General features: G+C 48.7%; 3 protein-coding genes across 4 annotated transcripts; 1 reads left to right on the plus strand and 2 right to left on the minus strand.

Moving 5' to 3' along the window:
- Nucleotides 1–61: 61 nt before the first annotated feature.
- Nucleotides 62–1302, minus strand: LOC117891011 (protein immune deficiency). Its single transcript, XM_034796169.1, has 2 exons — nucleotides 526–1302; nucleotides 62–464 (listed from the first exon to the last, which is right to left on the minus strand). The coding sequence occupies exons 1-2, from the start codon at nucleotides 1186–1188 to the stop codon at nucleotides 303–305; spliced, it is 825 nt and encodes a 274-aa protein (XP_034652060.1). The 5' UTR covers nucleotides 1189–1302; the 3' UTR covers nucleotides 62–302.
- An 8146-nt stretch (nucleotides 1303–9448) lies between these two features.
- Nucleotides 9449–11669, minus strand: LOC117892403 (protein Spindly-like). Its single transcript, XM_034798630.1, has one exon. The coding sequence runs from the start codon at nucleotides 11597–11599 to the stop codon at nucleotides 9497–9499; it is 2103 nt and encodes a 700-aa protein (XP_034654521.1). The 5' UTR covers nucleotides 11600–11669; the 3' UTR covers nucleotides 9449–9496.
- Nucleotides 11670–12115: 446 nt separating this feature from the next.
- Nucleotides 12116–20488, plus strand: LOC117892402 (vigilin). 2 transcript variants are annotated; one of them, XM_034798628.1, is made up of 6 exons: nucleotides 12116–12192; nucleotides 13329–13401; nucleotides 14992–15079; nucleotides 15147–15403; nucleotides 15479–18721; nucleotides 18779–20488. In XM_034798628.1, exons 3-6 carry the CDS (start codon nucleotides 15043–15045, stop codon nucleotides 19187–19189), a joined length of 3948 nt encoding a protein of 1315 aa, XP_034654519.1. In that variant the 5' UTR covers nucleotides 12116–12192; nucleotides 13329–13401; nucleotides 14992–15042; the 3' UTR covers nucleotides 19190–20488. The 2 variants fall into 2 exon arrangements, with proteins under 2 accessions (XP_034654519.1, XP_034654520.1); XM_034798629.1 differs by lacking the exon at nucleotides 12116–12192 and having other exon boundaries at nucleotides 13326–13401.
- Nucleotides 20489–21041: the final 553 nt, after the last annotated feature.

A 21041-nucleotide genomic window follows, 5' to 3' on the forward strand; every position in this document is an offset into this window, starting at 1 on the left:
TGTGTTTATGTGGGTCCTTTTAAGGTACAAATATCACTCCTTAAAGATAAAGTTAAACTGATTTAGAAATGATGTTGGACAGAGTTCCATGTACTTATTCGAATGTTTGGATTATTTATAACAAATATTGCACAAATATGTAGTTTAATGACAATAGAGGGCCCCTCTCGTTCATATAGACTATTTGAGTGGGTCCTTATTGAACATCTTGGAGAGATCCAAGCGGTTTGGTCGTTGAAAGAGTGCATCGAATAGATCATCTTCGTTTTGTTTAGGAAGTCGACTTTGTGATACCAATCCAGCTAGCTGTTTGTCTTGCGTTTCTCCAATGCCTTCCAAACCAGTTTCAAGCGCTGAACGCACTCGCGATGCTGTGATTCCCAAAGCAGCGTGGTCATACGCCCGACTGTAGCAACGCCGCTCTCAGAGCTCCGAACCCACTGGAGCAGAAGTTGGTATATCACCTAGAGAAAAAACCAAAAGCGTCGTCATAGACTGGAAATCGTGGAGTTTCGAATGTTTCACCTCTTTGATATTGCCGTGCATTTGATGATCAATTATGGCTTGGTCAATCTGGCCCTCGGAATGTCCCAGGTCTCGCATCACCTGCTTCCATCCCTCGCCCAAATGGGTAGCCACTGCATCCAGTAGCCGCGGATCCGGCTCATCCTGAGACTGCATCATGGCCACAATGCTGACAGTCTTCCGCGTAACAATTGAACGTTTACCATCTGGCGAGACGGCCACCTCGTCAGTTGTGCTTATACTGCTCTTTCGCGAGCTGCTGGCGCTTAGATTTTGGTTAAAGTTGTACACGGAGCCAAAGTGTAGATTGCTTGCATTCGAGAAGTTCATAACCACCTGTTGCTGTGCGCTGTGGACGTTCATGGTGTTATTCGTGTTGACTGTGCTGAGGTCCCCGCCGGCACCAGGAATGTTTGCGGATTGCACAACATCCATTGAGTTGTAGTTTGGGTCGGACAGCTCCCGCAACACCGATTCCGTCAGATCCGCTGAGGCGGTCGGGGTGCTGATGGATGGCAGCGACAAGGCTCCACTATTGTTGTTATCTGCCTGGCTATCACTGACAGGCGCTGCATCAGTTTCCAGTCGCCCCTCAGACTGCATGCTTTGAGCCTCCTTGCTACCGCCAAATATGTTGGGCAGCAATTTCTTAAGCTTTGGCATATTGCGTCTGTTGTGTTTGCTTGATCGTCAAATAAATAAATAGGTAAATTTCCGGAAATTCCACAGATTTGGGGTGTTTTTACCCTTTGTGTTTGGTGGCTAGAGGTGGCAGCCTTACTATTAGTTACTCCACTATCGATAGTCGCATTCGTCGTCCCTGGTCGATTGTTCCCATTAATAATTTGAAGCGAGAGCTACAGGAAGTGTCTTAGGCTCTGGGAGATCTCAGCTTTTGCTTCGGGTCGAAGCACATCTTGAGCCAGATCTGCAAAATATTAAAATATGAGTTCTCACACCCAATATGTTCTAACAATATATTATTTATTTATTTTTTTTTTTACTCGCTACAGCGAAATTGGTTGGTCGCAGACGATGAGTCCGCATTGACCAGGTACTTCAGTTTTGTGTTGAATATTATAAAAAGTTACTGAAAATTTTGAACTAAAAAAAAAGAGTTGTTTGCCGAACACTACAATTGTGTATTTTTCATGAATGTCAGTATTTTTATGTTAGTATTTATTTATTCCGCAAGGTCAAGTCAGTCAAGGTGAAAATGTTTTAGGAATTAAGTAGATATATAAAATTAAAGGAATAATGAATTATAGTTGAAGATTTAAAAAGAAAATGAACATGGAGTAGAAATCGTTAGTGGTGGCATCGAGGTGGCATCCCCATTTTTAGGTAAACAAACACTGCTGAAATTTAAATACAAATTTAAATGGTTAACTTAAATGGTTAACTAAAAAGAGCTCTTGTTAGTAGTTATTGCATGATGTTTATAAATGAGAAAGGGGTGTGTCGTTCTGTGGGGGGGGGGGGTAAAGACTCCGCTTACATTTATTGGACTCAACGGAACTTAAAGAAGAACTATTCTAAATATTGTTTGTTTTTGTTTTCTTTTTTTCTTTTCTTTTATTTCATGTGATACAATTTGTTTATGTGATGTAGTGTGAATTGATTAAGTGTTCCGGGAATAAACTATATATAGTGCGAATGAGGCTACAGTGGGTATGAGTAGGTATAATCACTAAGCAAACAACTCATAGAGTGGTCAGAGCTACCTAAAACTGGCTGCTAGATCGGCTCCCATTGGCTTCGGCTCTTGGTGAGAGAGCCTTCGGCTGGGAGAGTTTGGCGTTGGCTCTCTTGAACATTGAACCCAAAGCGACTCTCGCAAAAACAAAGTTTTGTTTCCTCTTCAAGTCTGCTTCGCAATTTCATGTGTGCAGTGACACATACATATGTACATACATACATGATGGCAATGCGTGTATCCATTCTCGTCTTCAATTTTTAGCGTTTGAGACGTTTGACATTTTTCTGTTGTTCTGAGATCACATACCCTTTTTTCAAACTTGCGACTTTATGAAGCAGCTTGCCCCAAATAAAAATAAATTGATTTTGTGTATCCCCTCTATGCTCATATATTTCTTAAGTACATTTAGGACGAAAGGGATAAACGGTTATAAACATCTAAATATGTATACATATAACAACAATTGACTTGGCGTTGCAAATATTTTCCATTAGAGTATTCAGCGTACACTGTGTGAATAAACATAGAGAGACACACACGAGACTAGGTAGCTCTGACCACTCTATGAGTTGTTTGCTTAGTGGCCGAAGCCAATGGGAGCCGATCCACTATACTGATTAGGCAGCCAGTTTTAGGTAGCTCTGACCACTCTATGAGTTGTTTGCTTAGTGGTATAATGTATGGGTATGAGTGATGGGACTTGTTGGGCGCCGGGTATTATTTTTCGGATATCATTTTAATGGTGTTAATATATCTACGTTCTCTTTTCTACGTTAATACATGCGGGTTTTTGGTGTGTGTGATGTGTGTATGATGTGTATGATGGATGTGATGAGTGTGTGTATGATGTGTATGATAGATGTGATGAGTGTGTGATGTGTGTGTATGGGGTGAGTTGTGCCGTTGTGGTGTGCGGGGCGCCGGTGCGGGTCTGGTGTCTTCCTCTGGATCTGGCCGCCGTTCACGCTGGTTGCAGCTTCCTGCCGTGCTCCTCCAGAGGTGCTCCGGCCGGGCCAGTCTTGGCGCTGACCCAGCTGTCGGCTCCTTGCCTGGAGTCCGCTGTGCCGTCGTCCATTGGTGTAGGGTGCTCCTCACTTATTAATTTTTAAATTTGTTATTTTTTTAATCTTTTTTCTTCCAGCTTTATCTGGCGATTTATATCTGGTCTATCTCTCTTCTTCCCGGAAACTGACCATCGCAATCTCACCTTCACGGCCACGTTTCCTTCCTCCACCTTGCCACCTTGCTACCCTTTTCCAGCTTCCCAAATCCACACCAGAGGCCGCTGTCTCATCTCCTTCTCCAGCCCTGTCGGCTATCGACTACTTCCAAAAGCCGTCCATAACATCACACTCTCGTTTAAAGGTCCTGCCGTAGAAACGGGAGTGCAAAACCAAGACGGCTTTCGGATTCTAGGAACCCCAACGTAGGCCATCGCCCACGCCCTGAGATGCGGAGTCTTATGCTCGATCGACTGAGAGGGCCGCCCCCTGCCCCCTGCTGCGTTTCCAGTTCATATAAGCTGTTTCCTAAGCTCCGGACCACTCTGCACTTTCCATACTTCGGACTAAACTTGGCACTGATGTTGTTTTTGAAATTGCTTAATACGAAGTTCCGCTTATACACTTCCTGTCCTGGTAAGTACCGGATCTCTCTCGCCTTTCGATCATACTGCTCCTTTGATCTCTTGTAGGCCTCATGCGCATTCTTCCGGACCTCATCGCGGATGATCCACGAGCGATACTTGCGCGTCGTTCAGGGCTCCCAGACTCCGTGCTAATTTGTAGTCACGCCCGCTGGTGAACACGTGCTGCCCGAACAGCAATGACGTGCCTATGGCTGTGTGTATCGCACTCCTGGCCGCACCCTGTATCTCCGGCAACCTCTCATCCCAGCGTGTGTGATCTTCGCTGACATAAGTACGGATTGCTGCGAGAACGGTCTGATTCTCGCGTTATGCCGCGTTCGCCTGTGGTGCGTAATTCCCAGATCTCATGTGAGTTATACTTCTTTTGGTCAAGAAATGTACAAATTCGGCTGAAACAAATTGCTTTCCGTTGTCCGTGTGTACCATTTCAGGAACGCCAAACTGTGCGAAGACCTCTTTATGCAGGAACTGGATTACGGCCGCCGAAGTGTCTTTTTGCAAGGCCTTCAGCCACACAAACCGAGACATGTGGTCAAGTACTATCAGGATGACTACATTCCCCCTTCGTGTTCTAGGATATGGACCCAGAAAGTCGAGGGAAATCTTTTGCATCGGCCTTTCGGTTACGGTATCGACATCCATCATTGGACGACTAACCTGTGTCGAATGTTTCGTCTCTTTGCAGGTATCGCAATCCGCGACATATGCCTTCACCTGTACCGTCATACGGGGCCAATAGTACCATTGCCGCAGTCGCTCCAGTGTTCTCGCAACTCCTCCGTGCATTGCCACATCGCTGTCGTGTGCTTGCTGGATCAACGACCTTGTCAGCGCCTCAGGGATCCATGGTTTCCACTGGAACTCCACCAATTCCGGTCGGGCAAATTGTGTACGCCTAAACAGCAATCCATCCTCCATCTTCAGGTCTGGGAACATTTCTTCATCGATCTTAACCGCCTCTATCCTTTTCAGGTAATCCTCGTCCTCGAAGGCTGTAGTCTCGAACTCCAGGAAGTCGATTGCTTCTAAATCAAACGGACGAGACAGCATGTCTGGGACGATGTTGTCCTTTCCCTTTCGATGCTCAATCTCGAAGTTGTATGCCTGCAGAGCTAGAGACCATCTCGCCAGCCTACCATTCAGTGCTTTGAAACGCATCAGCCACTGCAAGACCGCTTGATCAGTGATCACTGTGAATAGCATCAGCTCCACGTACGCCCGGAACTTCTCTATGGCTCTCACTGCCGCTAGACACTCCTTCTCTGGCACACTATAGTTTAGTTGTGCGCCTCTCAGTTTCGCCGAAAAGAAAGCAATGGGGTGTTCGGCTTCCTCCTCATCCTTCTGGACAAGAACCGCACCGATTCCCACATGACTTGCATCACACTGGATGAAGAAGTGCTTCTTAAAGTCCAGGTGATGCAATACCGGCGCGCTGGTAAGTGCCTCAGAAAATCTCCCAAAAATCTCCTGACTTGCCTCACGTGCTTCGGCATCGGTATCTGTACGATCGCTTGAACCTTCTTCGGGTCGGTCCTCAGTGCGCCATCGCCCACGATGTACCCCAGGTACTTTAGGTACTTGTAACAGAACTTAGACTTTTTCTTTTCTATTGTCAGGTTTGCCGTCTCCAGGCACTTTGCGACTTCCTCTAGCAGCTTCACGTGCTTCTCAAACGTTCGGGAAATCACCAGCAGGTCGTCCAAATACACAAACACGTGGTTTCGGAGTCGCTGCGGGATTACCCGGTCCAGCCGCTGGGCTGCGTTACACAAACCGAACGGCATTGATTTAAACTGATAGAGTGGTCCCCCTGGCTCCAGCTCTATCTGCCAAAATGCATGCTTCAGGTCGATGCTACTGATGAACACGGTGTCCTCCACACGACTCAGGATCGACTCGATACTTTGAAGCGGGTACGCATCTTTGACGGTCAGAGTATTCAGCTTCCGTGCATCCAAACACAACCGGTTCTTCCCAGGCTTACGGACCAGAGTCACCCGATTGCTCCACGGGCTTTCGCTCAGCTCGATCACTCCAAGACGCAACATTTCGTCGACTTCCGCAAACAACAGCTCCTGTACCGCCGGCGATACTGGGTAAAAGCGTTCCTTCACAGGCACCGCTCCCTCCACCAGACGTATCTCGTGCTTGACCATCGTCGTCCTTCCTAATCCGTGCTTGTCAAAACACCGAAATTTGTCCTTCACCTGTTCCCTGCGTACTTGCTGCGACTGGGTTAAGGCATGAGGTTCCGTCGGTGTACTTCTCGTCAGCAGTTCTGCCACGATCTCTTCTAATTCCTCTTCTCGTTCCAGGCCTACTATCTGCGGAGCCAATCCAAACCTTCGCCAGAAATCGACGCCCAGATACAGTGATTGCTTCAATGACGGAAACAAGAACAACTCCATCGGGTGCTTCTGGCCTTTGTATGCCATCACTACCTTCACATGGCCTAGGATCTGATGAGGTGTGCCGCCCGCAGTTTGTACCGATATTGTTTTCGCGTCTTTTAGCTTAAGCTTCAATTCCTCAATGATCTCCAATCCCCCTCTTCCCAGCAGGCTCACTGATGCCCCCGTATCGAGCAGTCCCATCAGCGTCTTCGGGCCCAGACTCACGTGCGCAAACGGCCTCTCGTCCCGGCTTACTGCAGAACGGATTGCTGCACATATGCCACGTCGTTTCCTCTGGCGTATCCGGAACCGGTCCCGAGCCCTCTGTGCTCTAGCCGACCTCGTTAGGCTTATCTCCGCCACCTGGTCCCCCAGTATTCTGCACCTTGCCTGGTTATATCGCTGTCGTCTTTCCTGTAACGACTTACGCTCGGACCATCTCGCCTCAGGTAACACCGCTTGGTTTATTTTATATATTGCTTTATGTATATTATTCTCCTTAATTCTATGTATGTCCTTTGAATGTAATTCTACCGTATTGTTGGGGGGCAGAAATACTGGTTGTTCGTGGAACGAGACCCCTCCAATTGCGTCGTTCTCCTTCTCCCGTTTCCCGGCCGACATTTCGGACATTTAGGGAGGATTACCCCGGCAGACCCACACTTGTAGCAGAATATGTTCCGCACTTCTGATTCCAACACTTCAATTGTGCCCGGTCACCTCCCGAATCCTTCGTCCTATAGACGGCCTCTCGTGCCTCTGTCCGCTCCTCCGGCTCGTGATTCGCCGCTTCGACCTCGTGCACTTTGGGATCTTCCCTGCGCCTGGCACCCCCATAGTCTGGACCAATCCTTGCCCATCGTGTCGCCAGCAGCTTCTCGGCCTCGGCACACTCTTCCCGCAGCTTCTGCAGATTCGAAATCTGCATCGGGTAAATCACCCTCGAGATGGAATCCCTGACATTGATCTTGATGATCTTAATCAGCTCGTAGTCCGAAAATGGATTCAACAATCTCGACTTCAACAACAGCATCTCCTGGATGTACTGGTCTGTCGACTCCCCGTGTCGCTGCCGTCGTTCCCTGAGCTCCTGCTCTCGCTCGAACTCCGTCCGTCGCACCTGAAACTGCTGCTGGAGTCCATATCTCAGGCTAGGCCAGTCCGGCACTCCTGCGGTCCGTACATACATCCAGTACCAGTCCCTAGCATGGCCCGTAACCAGAGTGTGAAAAGCTTTCAGCACTTCCGCCCATGCTACCTGGTACACCGTCTATAAATGTTCCTCTCGGAATATAAACTCCAATACTGGCATCTCCTTCGGATCGCCGTCATAGCTCAGTCCCCATCTCCTTATTTGCACCGGCTCCTGCCTGGCCTCTCCGTAACTGGGACGACTCCTATTCACATTTGTCTGTGCTCCCGTGCCCCTTACGTTGAACAGCCAGTCCTCAACGGGTCTCTGCTCCACGCTCGGTCGCTGTTCGGCTTCCAACGTCCGGTTGTCCACGAACAGGTGTGTCGGTTGTGCCTGTTGGTTCGCGGGTATCTCTTGCGGACCTCCTCCCAGACTGGTGTTGTGTGATCCTCTATTCCTTTTATCCGCGTCGCTGAGTGTCTGCTCCGCTTTCAGCGAGCCGACTACCGCGTTTATCCCCTTCATGAACTCGAGCATATCCGCTTGCATCGAGGCGCTCAGCGCCTCCATCTGTTGGCCAAACGATGCTCGATACGTCTCCTGAGCCTGAGCTATCGCCACATTGACGGCCAATCTCAGTTCGCTGGGTATATCGCGGTCTCTGTGACTTGGTGGGTGGCCTCCTACAGCCCGTCCTCCGCATCTTCCAGTCCCATCACCGCCTTGGGTTCGTGTCCCGGCACCAGGGACGCTCTTTCTGGTCTACTGCCGGTTTTCCCTTCCTGGAACCTAGTAGTCGGCATACTGTATGGCTGGAACCTTCTCTGAACCTCCGGGCTTCGTCTAGTTTTCCCCGACCCTTTGAATTCCGCCGGGTCAGTTATACACCAATCTCTCTTTACTTCACTTCCTACTTTGCAAAAATATATGTACACACGTCCACTTAATTTTATATACTGAAGCTTGCTCTATTATTCGCTATCTAACCTATGCGACCAAACATAAACACACTAAAGGACGACGAGAAAATGAGAAAATAAATAAATAAATCTGCGATTAAACCACAAAAAATGTTTGAATAAATAGATAGTTTTAAATCTAAATCAATAGATAAACATCCATGTACACTTATTCGCCTAAATAAATACTAAAGTTAATAATTAAATAATTCCTCTACCAAAACAAAAATCCTATTTCGCTGACCTATGTATTTAATCCTACTTCTAATCCTGAAATAGACTCCGCTTACATAGATTAATTAAACGGGCTTTACGAAAAAACTATCCTAAAATATTTTGTGTTCTTTTTTTTCTATTTTATTTTATTTTAATTCATGAGTGACGACTTGAGTTGTGGAAAATTAATTCAAACGAAAATATATGTGATAAGTGTGAATTGACTGCAGTGGGTATGAGTGGGTATTATGTGTTTATGTGCGATGGGGCTTGTTGGGCGCAGGGTATTATATTTCGTAGTTCATTTTATGAATAGAGTTAAAATGTGTTTCTACCTTCTATTTTAATACATTCGGGTGTGTGTGTGATGTGAGGGAGATGTGTGTGTGATGTGTGTTGGCTCCGGCCGGGCGTCTTGGCGCTGACCCAGCTGTCGGCTCCTTGCGTGGAGTCCGCTGTGCCGTTGTCGTCTCTTGGTGTGGGATTTCAGCGTTTCTGGCGATTTATATCATTTATATTCTATCTCTCTTCTTCCCGGAAACTGACCCTCGCAATCTAACCTTCACGGCCACGTTTCCTTCCTCCACCTTGCCACCTTGCAACCCTTCTTCAGCTTCCCAGGATCCACACCAGAGGCCGCTGTCTCATCTCCTTCTCCAGCCCTGTCGGCCATCGGCTACCTCAAAAAGCCATTCATAACACTTTTTTTTTATTTTATATATTTATTTATTTTTTTTTAAGTTTTAATTCAAGTCTTATTAAAAATTCACTTCTTTGGCTGCCTTTTTTTTTTTTTTTTTTTTTTTTTTTTTCTAAGTTTTAATTAAAGTTTTCTTATTAATAATTCACTTCTTTGGCTGCCTTTTTTTGTTTTTTTTTTTTGTTCTAAGTTTTAATTAAAGTTTTCTTATTAAAAATTCACTTCTTTGGCTGCCTGGAGCCGATGACAATGCGTCTGATGATGTTCGGTCCCTTAATCGTTGGCTTAATGTCCTTAACAGCTGCTATCGTTGGCGTTTCATTCTTCTTGGCCTCCTCGGTCTGCAGCTGCTCCACGGGACTCAGATTGTGTAGCACAGGTGAGCTGCCGCTGAACTGCACCATCTTGTGGCTGTCCTCGGCGAATGTCTCACGCTTCTTGCTCAGAATGGAGCGCACATTCTTGTTGGTTGTGTCCTGCATGGCAGGCTCCCTCACGGGTGTTCCCTTGCGCAGTGGCTTGGCGGGGCTGCTGTCCTCCACATCGCTGTCATAATCCTCGTCCTTGAGTTCCTTTTGCTTCAGTGGCGTTCCCTTGCGACCCTTGGATTTGGCTGCTCCTGCTTCGGGAGCTTGTTTGGCCATCAACAGTTCGTTTGATTTGACTTTGATGACGCCCAAACGTAGCTTAATGGGCGTGCCCTTCATCACGGGTTTCACTGCATTGTCAATTGATTGGTCATTGACTGGGTCTTCCTCCTCCTCCTCATCCGCTTCCTCGCTGCACTCGCATTCTACTTTGATGCGTGTCTTGATGGGCGTTCCCTTCATCTGTGGCTTGGCTGCTGCCACTGAGCTCTCTTCGCATTTGATTTTGAAACCGCCCTCACGCGTCTTCACTGGAGTGCCCTTCCTGAGGGGCTTGGGTGCCTCTATTGCAGGGGATTCAACGTTTACTTCTTGCTTGATTACGAGTGGTGTGGCCTGGGGCACAGTTTTCTCAGCTTCAGCCTCTGGGACTCTTTCTGTGGCTGCCACACTGACAATGCGTGGCCGTGCGGCCTGCAGCTCGGCCTTCTCAATGTGGAATTCCATGGCCTGGACCAGCTTGAAGGCAATCTTGTGCTCCGTCAGCAGATTCTCGCGATCAATCAGCACGCAGCGAGATTTCAGCGATTCAAAGCGCCAACGCGCCATTTCCTGCTGCATGGAACGCATCTGCTCGTCCAGGGCGGCCTTTTGGATTAGCATTCGATGCAGTTGCGCCTTTTGCTCGTCCGTTTCGCGTTTGCAGAAATCCAGCATGGAGTCCAGCCAGGTGACGTTCTTCTCGCTGGCAATCTCGCGCAGTCGCTTCTGGGAGACATTCAGCTGATGCTCCAGGGTCTCGTTCTGCCTCAGCAGCTGGCCAATGCGTTCGTTGAGTTTGTTCTGGTAGGTTTTGTCAGCACTGCAGAAAATGGTGCTGCATGCCTGCAGCTCTCTGTGCATGGCCACATTCTCACGCTTCAGGCGTCGTATCTCGAACTCGCTCTCCGTGTACGCCTTCTTCATGTCTAGATAGCTCTTTTTCTGGGCAGCCAGCAGCTGCTTCATCACCTGCCGCTGATCGTCCACCTCCGCAAACAGCGAGTTGCCCTTGGCCTCATTGATTTGGGGTGCACTTGTAAGCTGAAATATCTTGGCATTGGCATCCACCAGCTCCTCCTGGGCGGCATACAGCTGCTGCTCCTTCTCCTCCAGTTCGTTGCGTTTGCACAGCAAATTCTGCTCCAGGCAGCTCACCTGATCCTGCAGACATTCGATGGTTTTCTCCTTTTCAGCCACTTCCAGAATGTGTTTCACACTGAATTCCTCATGCTCCGCCAGCTTATGCAGCAGCTCAGAGTTCTCCTGCTCCAAGGCATGTATGCGCTGGTGGCACTCTTCATGCGCATCTTTGGAAGTCAAGTTGGCTGCCAGCCCACGCTCTGCAGCCGCCAATTGGTTTTGCAAACCCCGCGCCTCCACAACTTTGCTGTCATAGTCCTGCTGTAGGTTGTCGTGCTCCACCTGCAGGCACCTGAAGCGCCCGCGCAGCTCCTCCAGCTCCTGCACCTCCACACCGGGCCGTACTTCCGACGGCGTGCCCAATTGTTCGAGTTCTTGGGTCAGGTAGGCCTCCGCGGCCAACGCCGTTTCCAGATTTCGTTTCAGTTCGTATATGCGCTGGGCATCGTTTTCGCTTTGGTTCTTTAGCTTCTGAGAGCGCTCGTGCAGGATCTTGTACTCCTCGACAATATCGTCTACGCTTAAAGCGTGCAAATCCAAGGGAAAGCTCATAGTTTCGGCATTTAATTTTGCGTTTCAAATATTTTATTTCAAAATTATGCTAGCGATGGGACCAATGTAACCGCGGACATTATAGATAAAATATACCGTCAGACCCCTCGAAAATATACTGAAATATACCTTACATTTTCAAAATATACCGCAAATAAACCGAGGAAAATGCAAAGTATTTAAAGAGTTTGTTATGTTAGTATATATTTATTCCGCAAGGTCAAGTCAGTCAAGGTGAAAATGTTTTAGGAATTAAGTAGATATATAAAATTAAAGGAATAATGAATTATAGTTGAAGATTTCAAAAGAAAATGAACATGGAGTAGAAATCGTTAGTTTGGGTAGGACGAGAGAGGGCGGAAGAGTGGAACCAACTCTTTAAATGGGAGCACGCAACGTTTTGAACGCTCATTGAAGGGAGGGACTCGCGATGGTCAAACATAACACCGACTGACCCCGCCGAAGAGAGTGAACTATCGATAGTCGCTACCGTACCTTCTCGATAGTTTTTCTAAATTTCCGATTGCCAACAGAATGGCATGTTGGCCATCACTATTTGCCACGTTCGCTTCACTCTTCACTTTTTTTACTTGGTCGGTAATTCCGTGGTCCGGGCGTGTTGCATTTCTAATAGAAAGTCTGGGTGACAGATCTGTGGTTAAAACCCCAAATAACATACAAAATTCGAGTGCAATCCAATATGCATCTTGAATTGCATAAGTTACAACAAGAAAGTGCATAAATTTACAGTTATGAAGGGCTTGATGGAGCAGGCGGCGGCGGTGACAGCAGCGAAAATTTAGGCCGTGCCGCTCCGCAACACCTTTTTCTTTCACGACTTGGCAACGTGGAGGAGAGGAGGAGTCTGGGCTGCATTTAAATTAAGCGCTTGCCGCTCGTGTTTCCCGTGCCGTGCGGAATTCTCTTAGAGAAAATTGCTGCAAAAAACAACGTGTTTTTCAATGCTTGATAATGGTCTGGTCGCAGCAACTGGCACGGGCGGCGCTCCGCACTCGCGCTCACTCACACAAAGGCACACACCAGCAGTCGCAGCGCTGAAGACGGTGGTGGGGACGGAAACGGAGATGGCGTTGTCGTCCACGCACACAGTGTAGAAAACATACATAGTATGAACATATGCATATGTATGCCTGCCTGTACATAGGTACATCTATGTATAATCTGTCCGATGTGAGAGCGAGCGTGTTGTTCCTTTGCGGATGGCACGATTTGAAGCTTTCCAAAATTCGTATTCTATCCGTTATGAGTTTGAAGCCAGCTCAAAAGTTCAATGGAACCCATTCCATTCCAATCCAATCCATCACATCTCGACTCATCATCGCAGCGCCCAGACCAGCCCAGCCCAGGCCAATGGTGGGCTTACTAAAGTATTTTGTGAAGAGGAGTGGGTGGGAGGCTGGCTATAGTTAAAGCCGTTCACCTGATTTCGGCTTGCCAGAGCCATACGGCGCCTGCTTCCGCCCACGGAAGCCTACGCCTACGCCATTGTGTGCTCCACTTTTGCGCCGACAAAAACAATTGTCCAATAAGTGGCCCGCATACTACACTTCACCCCGAACCCCCGCATAACACACAAATCTGTGCACTTTCTTCCTTCCGCCTCTCGCAGCGAAGCGCAACAGACTCTCGATAGAACATGCATCCGGCAACTGATGAAGATGTGCATCTGCTAATTACTCTGTTCTTTTGATTGTATGTCTTCCAGCAGACACGCCAAGTTATCAAACTGGATTTTGTCAAAGGAGACTAATTAGGCCGGATTTTTTGGATTTTACAGTACAGTAAGTTGAACAACCTTTCCTTCCCTCCCCTAACCGAAAAAAAACAAAAATACAGATCGTAACACCATCGGATTTTATTATATTAATTTGCATAATTTACCATTCCACATGCCGCAGTCGTGTGTGTTTTTTTTTTTGTATGTGTGTGTGGACCAGCTCTTTGGCCAAGAATGCCGAACCAGAAATGAACGGTTGTTCCGTGTCTAAAAACTGACTACGTCAAGGGTTTTTCAGCACCATCTCCCATGCCCACCGACAAGCGAACGCCGGACCCAGGGCTTGGATGAAAATCGCCCAACACAAAAGTTCGATATGTGCATACCAATTTTTAAAGCTGAACTTTAGCAGCGCAGCGCACTGTGCTTTGTCTTCATTTGTTGACGTCAGCTTCGCTGCAGGCGTTACATGCCTCTGCACACACATACAAGTGTGTGTACATTGGTGCATATCAATGTATTCGCCTTACCTGTGCCTTGCCTTCTTCTCGAACGGCAACAGCAACGGCAGCAGCAGAAATGCTGCTAGAAAGGTGCCAAGGCACCAATACAAAGCCGGAGAGCGACACAAAAATGTGCGCATACACTGTCGATCCGATCGCTTTGTTGTATGTAGTTGCCGGCTATCATCCGGTTTTATATGGCACTGGCCTGGCACTCACTGGGCCCCCCATCCCGCGCCGTTGAGTTACTTCGTCAAGCTCTCTTTCTTGCTCTTGCTCGTGCTCTCTCTTCCTCCATCGCTGGTTTCTTCTTTTGACACATTTTTCGAGCACACACAGCAATGCGCTACACGACACACGTGTGTGTGTGTGTGTGTGTGTGTGTGTGTGTGTGTGTGTGAGGGGAGCGATAGTGGCAGCCCCACATCTTTGATGTTCTTCTGGGCAAGAGGTGGAGAATGTAGGCTACAAAACTCGTTGGGCATTGGCTTAGAAAACGGCTCTGTCGTACAAGTGCACGGTCTGGGTCTGCTCCTCGATCTCTCTGGCTTCGGATTTCAGCACTGGTCGGGTCCCAACCTTTCACTCAAGCAAAAGGCGACTGATAGCTACTTTATTTCTAGATATCTACTGGTGAATCGCCAGTGGCGATCGGTCGCACAGGTTGTTCTTATCAGCACAGCTATCACTGGCTTTCAGATTTTGCCTGCGTGGCCTGCCGCCTGGCCGATCCGTCCGTCTACTTATCGCCAGTGAAATAGAGCCCCCGCGTACAATACCATTACGTGGCCCTTGGCAGAGTGCTGAAACTAAATACTGTGCAGCTAGATTTGGTTTATCAATAGCCGTGAACGAACGGGAACCGGGAACGGAGCGGGCGACCAACCCTCCTCTGGAAACGCACTAAACGTTTCCTTATCGTAGGCCGACATGCGGGTCGCCATCGGTCCGGGACTTATCAACGAAAGTAATTGAGATTTTAAATCAGCCCAGAGGAGGAGCTGCAAACCAAATCTGAGTTTACCGAATAAGATTCATGTCTTCCGAAAAGCCATTGATTGAGGGTCGAGTTTCCAGGATATTCCCAAAACTAGCACTTCATTAGCCGTTCTCTTGAAGTGAAAACAATAACAGATCTTCTCTGCTTCCAGTGTTACTGTAACGACTTGGAACGAAAAAGGACTCTTCTCTTTTTTTAAGTAATGCAAGCAGCCGCAGCAGTGATGGAGGAATCCAACGGTAAGACAAGGATAGCCCCCATGGGGCATGACGCCAATAGTAAAGTTAACCATTAAACCAATTGCAGCAACCAGCATTGAGCAACAACCGATCGCCCTCATTAACGGCCAAGAGCAGGTGTCCAACGAGCAGCAACCATCGTCGCCCACTTCGGTGGCAACGCCCAACAGCACCAACAGCGGAGGCACTGGCACTGGCAATGCCACGGCCGCCTTTAGCTACGACGACCTATTCCCGGCCCTGCCGGCCAATACTTCGGCGCCTCCGCTGTCTGGTCCCTCCAGCTCGTCGCTAGCCCGAGTGACAAGCTCGCAGAAGACGCAGGTAAGTGACTTTATCTCCTGTCGAGAGACTAGCATTCTGTCAAGTGCCAACTGACATTTGTCGCATTTGACACAGGTGCTGCACGTTCCCTGCGAAGAGCGAAAGTCGACGGAGTCCGAAAAGTTTGGCGAAGGCGAATCGAAGCGGATTTGCCAGCAAATCACCAAGGAGACCGGCGCTCAGATTGAAATCGTCAGCGGCAAGAACCAGTCGCTCACCTTCCTGATCAAGGGCAAGCAGAGCGAGCTGTTGGACGCTCGGCGCAAGATTCTGATGAGTTTCTCAACGCAGGCCAGCCGGCAGGTGACCGTGCCCCGTGAGCACTACCGCGTGATCCTGGGCAAGGGCGGCCAGCGGCTGCGGGATCTGGAGCGCCTCACCTCGACGCGCATCAATATCCCGAGTCAAGGCGACGAGAGCGAATTCATCACCATTGCCGGCACGAAGGAGGGCATCGAGAAGGCGGAGCAGGAGATCCGTCAGCTGTCTGCGGAGCAGTACAAGAAGTCGTCGGACCGCACCACGATTCCTAAGATCTACCATCCGTTCATTGTGGGTCCCTACAGCGAGAACTTGAACAAGCTGCAGGAGGAGACGGGCGCCAAGATCAACGTGCCGCCTCAGCAGGTGCAGAAGGACGAGATCATTATCTCGGGCGAGAAGGATGCTGTCGCCGCGGCCAAGGCAAAGGTCGAGGCCATCTACAAGGAGATGGAGAAGAAGTGCTCCACGGTGAGCGTTGAGGTGGCCAAGCCACAGCATCGCTATGTCATCGGTCCCAAGGGCTCAACCATTGCTGAGATCCTTCAACGCACCGGAGTCTCCGTCGAGATGCCTCCGAACGATTCCAATCTGGAGACGATAACGCTGCGCGGCCCGCAGGTGGCCCTCGGCAATGCCCTCACTGTTGTCTACCAGAAGGCCAACTCGGTCAAGTCTGTGGAAATCAATGCGCCGCACTGGATCCACAAGTACGTGATCGGCCGCAAGGGAGCCAACATGAAGCAGCTTGAGGAGGACTGCCCCAACGTGAACGTGAACTGTCTCGAGGACAAGATCAAGCTCGAAGGCGACCCGGAGAACGTGGACAAGGCCATTTCCTACTTGACCGAGATTATACGCAACTACGAGGAAAACTTCACCTTTGAGGTGATGACGGTGAATCCCTCGTACTACAAGCATATTATCGGCAAGGCCGGATCGAATGTCAACCGGCTCAAGGACGAGCTGAAGGTGAACATCAACATCGAGGAGCGCGAGGGTCAGAACAACATCCGTATCGAGGGGCCCAAGGAGGGCGTGCGGCTGGCGCAGCTTGAATTACAAGAAAAAATCGACAAACTGGAAAATGAAAAGTCAAAGGATGTGATCATCGATCGGCGTCTGCACCGCTCCATCATTGGGGCCAAGGGCGAGAAGATCCGCGAGGTGAAGGACCGCTATCGCCAGGTGACCATCACGATACCCACACCCCAGGAGAACACGGACATTGTGAAGCTGCGCGGCCCCAAGGAGGATGTGGACAAGTGCCACAAGGATCTCATGAAACTGGTTAAGGAAATCCAGGAGTCGTCGCACATCATCGAAGTGCCCATCTTCAAGCAATTCCACAAGTTCGTCATCGGCAAGGGCGGCGCCAACATTAAGAAGATTCGCGATGAGACCCAAACGAAAATCGACCTGCCCGCTGAAGGGGACACCAACGAGGTGATAGTCATCACTGGCAAGAAGGAGAACGTCTTGGAGGCCAAGGAGCGCATTCAGAAGATCCAGAACGAGCTCTCCGACATTGTCAGCGAGGAGGTGCAGATCCCGCCCAAGTACTACAACTCCATCATCGGCACGGGCGGCAAGCTGATCTCCTCCATCATGGAGGAATGCGGCGGAGTGTCCATCAAGTTCCCCAACAGCGACTCCAAGAGCGACAAGGTCACCATTCGAGGACCCAAGGATGACGTTGAGAAGGCCAAGGGGCAGCTGCTGGAACTGGCCAATGAGCGGCAGCTGGCATCCTTCACCGCCGAGGTGCGCGCCAAGCAGCAGCACCACAAGTTCTTGATCGGCAAGAATGGCGCTTCAATTCGCAAGATCCGCGATGCCACGGGCGCACGAATCATCTTCCCTTCGAACGAGGACACTGACAAGGAGGTGATCACCATCATTGGCAAGGAGGATAGTGTAAAGAAGGCCAAGGAGCAGCTGGAGGCGATCATTAAGGAGTGCGACGAGGTCACTGAGGGCGAGGTGGCCGTCGATCCCAAGCACCACAAGCACTTTGTGGCCAAGCGGGGACTCATCCTGCACCGCATTGCAGAGGAAAACGGAGGTGTGATGATCTCCTTCCCCCGCGCCGGCACCAACTCAGACAAGGTGACGCTCAAAGGCGCCAAGGACTGCATCGAGGCTGCCAAGCAGCGGATCGAGGAGATCGTGGCCGACCTCGAGGCTCAGACCACAATTGAGGTGGTCATCCCGCAGCGCCAGCATCGCACGATTATGGGTGCACGAGGCTTCAAGGTGCAGCAGGTCACATCCGAGTTTGATGTTCAAATAAAGTTCCCCGATCGGGATGCCACCGAGCCAGTGGAGGGTCTCAGCCTCACAAATGGCGGAGTGAATGGAGAGGGAGAGGGCCAGGATGGCGAGGCCGGCGAGTCGAGCGCTGTAGATGGAGCAGAGCCCGTGCGGCAGTGTGATGTCATCCGCATCACCGGCCGCATAGACAAGTGCGAGGCCGCAAAGCAAGCCCTGCTCGACCTTATTCCCATCGAGGAAGAGATGAGTGTTCCTTTCGACCTGCACCGCACCATCATTGGACCTCGCGGCGCCAATGTCCGGCAGTTTATGTCCAAGCACGATGTGCATGTCGAGCTGCCGCCCAGCGAACTCAAGTCGGACATCATCAAGGTCTCGGGCACTCCAGCCCATGTGGCCGAGGCCAAGGAGGCGCTGGAAAAGATGATCGAAGACTTCGAGGCTGACCGGGCCGATCGCGAGCTGCGCTCGTTCGTGCTTCAGCTGGACGTGGACCAGGAGTATCACTCAAAGCTCATTGGTCGCCATGGTGCCGTCATCAACAAGCTGCGTGCTGACCACGACGTGAACATCTCGCTCCCCAAGCGGGACGATCCCAATCAACGCATCATTTCCATCACCGGCTATCAGGCCAAGGCGGAGGCAGCTCGCGATGCCATTCTGGAAATCGTCGGGGATCTCCAGACACTTCACCGCGAGGTGATCGAGATCGACACGCGCGTCCACTCCCACATCATTGGCCATCGTGGACGCACTATTCGCAAAATCATTGAAGATTACAAGGTGAGTGGAGGGAGAATTTCCAATTCCTTTACAATTGTTACCATATTTGACCTTCAGGTGGATATCAAATTCCCCTCCTCCGACGATGCTCAAAACAATCCCAATGCCGTGACCATCATTGGCAAGGAGGAAGATGTGGAGAACGCCAAGGAGGTGCTCCTCAGCATGGCCGAGGATTACGAGCGCGACTACTTGGAGAACTTGCCGCCCTCTCCCCAGCCGCAGACAGTGGGGGCCTTCCTCACTGGTGCTGGGGGCAACTCGGGCTCGGGTGCTGTCGGTGGTGGTGGTGGTGCCAACGAGAACGGATTCATCATGAAGGATGCGCCGTGGGAGAAGCAAAAGCAACAAGCCAAGAATCTAACTGCGCCTAACACTCAGTCGCAGGAGGATTTCCCTCACTTTGCTGCGGGCGGGGCTCCAGTCGCGACCGCGCCTATCACCTCCGTGTGGGGCCCCAAGAACTAACTGGTTTGGGGCAAGCGCGTCCCCAGCAGCAGAAGCAATACTACCCGTTGCGGTGCGTCTGGGTCTGGAACTGGAGCGGGCGGAGAGGAGAGGAGAGCATCGGAACAGCAGAAGTCGTGCGGGCGTCTCGTCTCGTCTCGTTAGTCGAAAACTAGTGTCAAAACGGTATAGGTTGTCTCCTAGGAGCTTTTCTACAACGCAATTTGTGCAGGTTAATTGAAGAAGACAAATGACAAAACAGGAAACTATTTTTGTATAATTTCATACAGAATCAACACAAGCCCGACCACACACACAAACACACACACAGATATACAAGGAACACACATTCGCCCACAATCATAAAATTGCATTTATACAACATAGAATACAAACAGACAAACAAACAGACAGACAGACAAACACCCGACTCAGGCGCCCATGGTTCTGTTGCCCCGTAACCTGCAATGTGTGTTTTTTGGGGGCCCTGGCCACTATATACATATATGTAACACTTAATTGCCACTTTCTTTTATGTAACCATTTTGTTTCATTTTCAACACATAATATTCTAATTAGTTCAAGCCCTAAAGTAAGCAGAAAGCTCATGATTTGTTAATTCAATTTGAAAGTGACTCAGCACGGTCTAGAACGAAAATAATTGTAAGCATAAAATGTTAATTATTTACACTCGCCGCTCCTTATTTTTGTTTATTTGCTAAATTCTATCTCGTAATTGTTCTGATAATACAATACACAAATCTCTCCTTCCCCCCTTCGTTTTTAAAAACGTTTCTGCCCATTTTCTGCAAGCCCGAGCTAGTTGTTATATTTTTGTTTGAAAGAGAACGATTTGAACGTTGATTGATTGATTATATTGTAAAAACGGTTTTTACGTTTATGGGCACAGTGGAAGTTGGACGAACGACGAACAACAAAATATACAAATTTATAAATTAAATGTACTCCATTTTCCAATCGCCTCCTCCTGCTCCTGTTCCCATGCCTCGGCCTCAACGGCTGACGAACGAACACGAAAAGAACACCCAAAACAACCCCACTCACATTTCAAAATGAACACCAACATTTTAATTTTGTGCAATCTTCTTGATTTATATTAAATTGTTTTCGACCTATGATGTATGTTTCCCACTTAAATAACTTATGCGATGCGGTTTGTCCGCGAGAGGATCACTTTTTAATACCTTGTATCGAGTGTCGGCTGTTTTCTCGACATATGTATACACCCCGTGCATTATTTGAAAGTTGAAACACAAAGTATGAGAAAAATTCTAATTTTTTACTTGCTATTCAATAAAAACAAAAAACCATATAAAACCAATAAAAAATGTAAACAATCATGTATTTTTAAATCTTTCTTTTCCTCAGTTTCCATTGTTTTGTTTAAAACATTTACTCCTTTCTTTTCCTTTCTTCTTTTTCATTTAGAACAAAAAAACAACACCAAGAAGAACAGACCTGATATTAGAATCCTAAGAAACTAACGTAGACATAACGTATAAATGTATATATTTTCCTATATTAACAGACAAAAATCAAATGAATGAGACGAATCGAATGAATACAAATGGCCCAGACATTTAGCTGAAAGGCAAAGAACACGATTTTCCAAGCAGTTACTTGTCATTTGAAATAAACAGATTTAAAAGTTGATTTATCTCTTTCATTTCCTTTCCCTCGTTACCAGTGCAGTTATCCGATCTGGCAACAGTGCCGACTAATGATGGACTATCGGTAGAGTTTCGATGGCATACGTATACAACAGTGCTACATCGATAGTTCCACAGCTACCTCTAATGGGTGTCATGACCGTTGAACTCAAAGTAAGCTTCAGGGTATATTTTTTTGGTAT

This window comes from Drosophila subobscura, chromosome E, assembly GCF_008121235.1.
Source record: "Drosophila subobscura isolate 14011-0131.10 chromosome E, UCBerk_Dsub_1.0, whole genome shotgun sequence".
Taxonomy (NCBI): Eukaryota; Metazoa; Arthropoda; class Insecta; order Diptera; family Drosophilidae; genus Drosophila; species Drosophila subobscura.